Genomic DNA, 6,000 nt, shown 5'->3' with positions numbered 1-6,000 from the left:
TCTTCAACAACTGCTAAAAGGCATTTGACTTTTTTCCGTTTAATAAGATTCGAGTATTTTCAATATATCTTAAATTCTAAAAATAGGGTCATTTCATTTATTTCATTAACTTTTGTTGTTTGATAATTGGAAAAATTCAGTCATTTACATATTTTAATTGAAATAAAGTTATAATAAAATAATTTGTAATTATACTTTGGACTGAAGTCTTAAGAATATAATTAAAAAAATGTTGAACGTTTCGAAAAATTAATAATTATTTTTAAGGAGTAACATGTAATTGACAATTTTAAAATGTTTTATTTAAATTCATTAAAATTAATGTTAGTTATTTTCGCACTTGTCTCATAAATAACCATAATTCTAATTATTTGTTTATAAACAATTCATTTTTAGTAACATTTTTTATTTTTATCTCAACAGCAAAACATTCCAAAATAAAAGACTTTTTTTCTCGAAAGGTTTAAAATTGTTCTAACAAAGTCGTAAATTCAAATTAGAAAAAAGAATTAAATGATAATATCTCACACTTAAAAAATTAAAAAGGAAACTGAAGATATTTGAAACAACCCCATAAAAATGGTTTCTGATATGTCTCATTAAAATATTTTTTCAAATTATCAATAAAAACTCATCAAAATATGTACAAGAATACTATCAAGTATTCTGAAAAATTAATCCTTAAACACTAAAATTCGTTAAAATACATTAGGATTTAATATCTATTGCTCGATTAGATAACAAGTAACATTTGTAAAAAGACGGGTTTTTTTAAAATTCGAAAACTTCAACGTGCTAAGTATTCATTCATTTAGAATAAAAACGGAAACGAACACGAAAAATATTCGTGCGAATAAAAAAAGAAACAAAGTTAAAAGAAAAGGAGAAAAAGAAAAAAGAAATTAGAGGCACATAGATTTTTCTCTTGAATCATAATCGAAAGGCGATTATTATAAGGCCCCTTTTTGTTTCTCGTTTTTTTATAATTATTAAAAACGGCATAGAAAAGTTATCATTTCTTGAGGATAATCGACTTTTATTTACAGACAATAATATAATTAATTCGATCATCCAAAATTTATCCTTTTTTTTGGTTTTTTCTTTAATCAAAAACTCGTCTTCTCCTTTTTTTATTATTATATTATGTACAATTCGATGCAGTTAAAAGGTAAAATGGATAAATATCTAAAGCCGGATCAAAATACAGTCCAGCCGTAGTGAGCCGTTAAAAAAAATGAAAAAAAATGTAAAATGACTCTTCACCTCTTTTTAAGTACACTTGATCCCTAATTAAGTACTTGATTTAATACTTGAGACGCTGCGATTAATACTCGTTTCTTTCTAATTTATTTAAAGTATCTCTAATTTAAAAAATATATATTTATATATTTGTGTGTATATATATTTATATAATGTAAAAAACTTGGAGCAGACAAAAGTAGCATTGAGCATACTTATTTAATTTTAAGACGAATAAATATTTCCTAACATATGTTTTATTGAATTTTCATAAATATCAATTTTTCGAAACATTAACAAAAAAAAATTAGAAAATTATAGAAATTAAATTAAAAAATCAGTCAAATGAATAAATTATATTTTTCAAATTAAGTGAAAGCTTGAAAAAATTAAAAAATACTGAAATAATACTGAAATAATCGTCAATAAGTTGGGAAAAAGGATTAAAAAATATTATTTTATAATATAAAAAACAAAACATTGTAACATTTAAAACAATTAAAAATATAATGAAAAGTGAATTCACTATATAATTAAAATAGGTACTTTTTAAATAAACTTAAATTTTTTCTTTAATTTAAATAATTGAAAAAAATTATTAACACTTTGAAAATAATTATAGGAGTTAAAATATATTGAATTTTTTTTAAATTATTCCAATAAAGCAAGTTAAAACATATTAATCTAATTTTTAATCTTTTATCAAATTTTAGAAAAAAATATGCATACTTCAGATTATATATGAAAATGAACCAAACAAATTATCTTTAATTTGTTTCAAAATTGTCTAAATAGCTTAGGCACATTTGTTTACATTTTCTAAATATACTTTAAAAAGTATTAAAAAATGTCATTCAAATACTTTACAGAACTTCAGGTATTTCAAAATTTTAACATCTTTTTTTTAAATTTTAATGTAAAGATATGAATTAAGTTTATTCTACTTAAAAATGCAATTTGTTTCAGATGAAAAATTTGAATTATTGAGTAATTTAGATTATAATTTAAAGGAAACATTCTAATTTAATAAAATATAAATTCGATCAATATTTTGCATTTAAATAGGAAGACGACGTTAAAAATTTCAATTCATTGAAAATTCAATATTAAAAATGTCAGACAATATTCCTTCGTTTCAATATTATACTAATCTTAATCTTGAAAATTGATTTACTCTCAGTGAATTTTGAACACACTAAAGCTCTCCCTTTCTCTCAAATTTAATCCATCTTTTCAAAGTTTTCTCAAAAAAATTTTTTTCTTATATATGAACAAAGAAAACGTCTTTCAACTGAAGAAATAATTTCCTATTTAAGGAATAATTTTATCAATTTATGTATAGCAATTATTTCTTTCTCATTAGTTTCCTACAGTTTTCAATGTAAACAAATTGAGAGGTTTAAGTAAAAATTGAATGTTTCTAATTGAGGATAATTCGGAAAAGTCATCAATTATTCTCGTGACTCTTTTCTTAAAGATGCAACACTCCCTGATCGTGGCTAAAATGACTGTGTGAATGATGATGATGATGGTGTAAATGATGGGAAGAAGAACTGGTAGCGTCGTCGTGTAGCGTCACGCCAGTCAAATCAACTATTTCATCAGCGTCTTCGTCACTGCCGGTGGCTGCGCTTTGTGTTGATTGGTGACTTCCTGATGACACTTGACTATTTCGCGAAAATGAACCTCGTCGCGGAGCAGTCAAGGCTGCCCGTTGATTGGCCGGTTTTACAGTAATTATCAAATTCGATGAATTGGCAATCATCATGTCAGTCACCTAATGAAGATAAATATATGTCAATTTTATATTCAAGAATTTTAATTGATCTTAGTTTTTCTTTATATATTATCAAAAACTTTTCTACATTAGTGAAATAAATATAATATAATATAAAATAAAATGTATAAATAAATTTCAAGTAAAATTGTTAAAATAGAAAAAACACAAGGTTTCAAAAACCTGATCAAGAGTTTTCCCGGCGACTTCGATGCCATTGACTTCTAAAACTTCGTCGTTAACTGCCAAAAGTCCAGTACTTTCCGCCAAACCGCCAGGCACTAATCTACTGATAAAAACTCCGGGTACTTTTTCAATTCCACCTCCTGCCGAAGGTGGTAATACTCTAAAACTTTCACCGTCCTTAATATAAAATCCTAAGGGCTTGTCAGAGCCGTGTTTTAACAATCGAACACGGCGACATGTTTCAGGCAAAATGTCTACATCAATTATCGCAGAAACCTGTTGAAATACCAATTTCCATTAGTTTTTTATGTATAATCAAAAAATGAAAAATTAGAAATAAATTAATATTAAAACGCAAAATTTATTTTTACATTCTCATCATATGAGAAAGTATTAGTTTTTACTGTACCTGTCGGAAATCATGAGGATTTGATATGATCGGAGTCTTTGCTTTTGCAGGTGTCCCACCTAAAATACTCGAAATGAGATTCTTCGGCTTCATCGTTCCGTATCCATTTGTGTCGTCGATATCGTCACCTATAAAACCATTAAAATTGTTTTAATAATTTTCTTAAATTACAATTTGAATTATTTAAACTTTTGCCTCCTCATAGAGATAGAATTGATAAAAACTTCAGGGTGGACACTATTTTCATAAAAAAATTCACGGTCATTTCCAGGTCCATTCCCGGTCATGAAGAATAACTCTCAAAATAAATTATTCCATGAAAAATAAAAGTATAGTAAACATTGATATTGATAGTTTGTTAATCAACATGATAGATTTGAATTCTGCGATAAGTTTTATTATTTATGAAAATAATTGAATTCTTGAAACGAATTTTATTAAAAATTTGTTTAAATAATTGAATTTCTCAGAATTTTTTAAAACTCAGAATTGAAAACAATTGAAATCTAACGAAGAATTCTATTAATTTTTTTTTTAAATAATTTAATTCCTGTCAAAAATTTTATTTTTGAAGAGAATTTAATTCTTGGGAAGAATTTTATTAAAATTTCTTAAATAATTGAATTGCTTCTAAGAATTTTATTTTTTACGAAAATAATTGAATTGTTTCAAAGATTTTTACAAACATTTTTGACAATAATTGTATTCCTAGGAAGAGTGTTATATATATATTTTACGAAAATAGTTTAATTCTATGATTAATTTTATTATAATTTTTCAAATTTATAAAGCATTTATAATTTCGAAATAATTGAATTGGTGCGAAGAAATTTGTAAAAAATTGGTTTAAGTAATTTAATTCCTGTGAAATTTTTATTAAAATTTGGTTTAAGGCTATGTCCAAGTTGTGAAATGTAAACAAACCAAAAGGTTACTATACCAGCACTAAAATCGCAATTTTTCGACAGCCAATTATCCCACAAAAAATAACAATTTTACACTTTTTCTACAAAAATGGAAAATTAGAGTTTCAAAATGTCCAAAAATATCATGTTTGGCTATGAGCAATAAAAAGCAATTAGTAAAATAACTAAATAAAATGACCTGTAAAATGGCATTTTTGACACGTCGCGAAAAATAAACTGTTTGAGTATATCAACCGCACGGATGATGAGAAGGCTCATGTCAGCGATTGGACCTTCGACATGTGGAAGGGTAAATTTTTCCTTTTCCTCCTTGAAATTACAAGAGAAAGGGTAAAAACTTCTTCATCGTCCGTGCGGTTGATATAGTCAGTTTATTTTTTCGCGACGTGAACTCTGTTGCTCGCTGCGCGTGCGCAGACCGTACCAAGGTCGCAATGACATCATCATGAAAAAAGGCACATTTTGTTTTTGACTGAAACTCAGTGGTTTTCTCATTTTTTTAGTTATTCAAAGTTTAGTAACCAAATTCGATACTTTAGTTCACCATTTCCATAAAGAAAATGTGAATTTATATTTATTTACGCAAATGGGAACAGCGAAAAAATGCTTCACTATTCGTTCTATAATGAAGCATTTTTTCGCTGTTCCCATTTGCGTAAATAAATATAAATTCACATTTTCTTTATGGAAATGACGGACTAAAGTATCGAATTTAGTTACTAAACCTTGAATAACTGAAAAAATGAGAAAACCACTGAGTATCATTCAAAACCAAAACTAAGAATGCATTGACAGCACCATGCGAAAATGCACATTTTGTTTTGAATGAAACTTAGTTATTTTCTCATTTTTTTCAGCTATGCAAGGTGTAGTAACCAAATTCGATACTTTAGTTCGCCATTTCCATAAAGAGAATGTGAATTTATATTGATTTACGCAAATGGGAACAGCGAAAAAATGCTTCACTATTCGGTCTATAATGAAGCATTTTTTCGCTGTTCCTATTTGCGTAAATCAATATAAATTCACATTTTCTTTATGGAAATGGTGAACTAAAGTATCGAATTTGGTTACTAAACTTTGAATAACTGAAAAAATGAGAAAACCACTGAGTTTCAGTCAAAAACAAAATGTGCCTTTTTGCATGGTGATGTCATTGCGACCTTGGTACGGTCTGCGCACGCGCAGCGAGCAACAGAGTTCACGTCGCGAAAAATTAAAGTGTTTGACTATATCAACCGCACGGACGATGAAGAAGATTTTACCCTTTCTCTTGTAATTTCAAGGAGGAAAGGGAAAAATTTCCCTTTCCACATGTCGAAGGTCCAATCGCTGACATGAGCCTTCTTCATCATCCGTGCGGTTGATATACTCAAACAGTTTATTTTTCGCGACGCGTCAAAAATGCCATTTTACAGGTCATTTTAATTAGTTATTTTACTAATTGCTTTTTATTGCTCATA

The 6,000-nt window shown here is 27.2% G+C and overlaps 1 protein-coding gene across 1 annotated transcript in view; it reads right to left on the bottom strand.

The window, feature by feature from the left end:
- Positions 1 to 2,238: 2,238 nt before the first annotated feature.
- The window catches only part of LOC122507549 (partitioning defective 6 homolog gamma), a 28,241-nt gene continuing 24,479 nt past the window's right edge, over positions 2,239 to 6,000 (bottom strand). Inside the window, exons 3-5 of the mRNA XM_043620333.1 lie at positions 3,612 to 3,739; positions 3,200 to 3,478; positions 2,239 to 3,016 (exon numbers count right to left, since the gene is read on the bottom strand). Coding sequence (XP_043476268.1) covers positions 2,711 to 3,016; positions 3,200 to 3,478; positions 3,612 to 3,739 — 713 coding nt within the window. The 3' untranslated portion in view covers positions 2,239 to 2,710. The remainder of the gene's footprint in view (positions 3,017 to 3,199; positions 3,479 to 3,611; positions 3,740 to 6,000) is intronic.

Source organism: Leptopilina heterotoma, unplaced genomic scaffold, assembly GCF_015476425.1.
Source record: "Leptopilina heterotoma isolate Lh14 unplaced genomic scaffold, ASM1547642v1 Lhet_472, whole genome shotgun sequence".
Lineage (NCBI taxonomy): Eukaryota > Metazoa > Arthropoda > Insecta > Hymenoptera > Figitidae > Leptopilina > Leptopilina heterotoma.
This window is presented reverse-complemented; position numbering and strand designations above follow the sequence as displayed.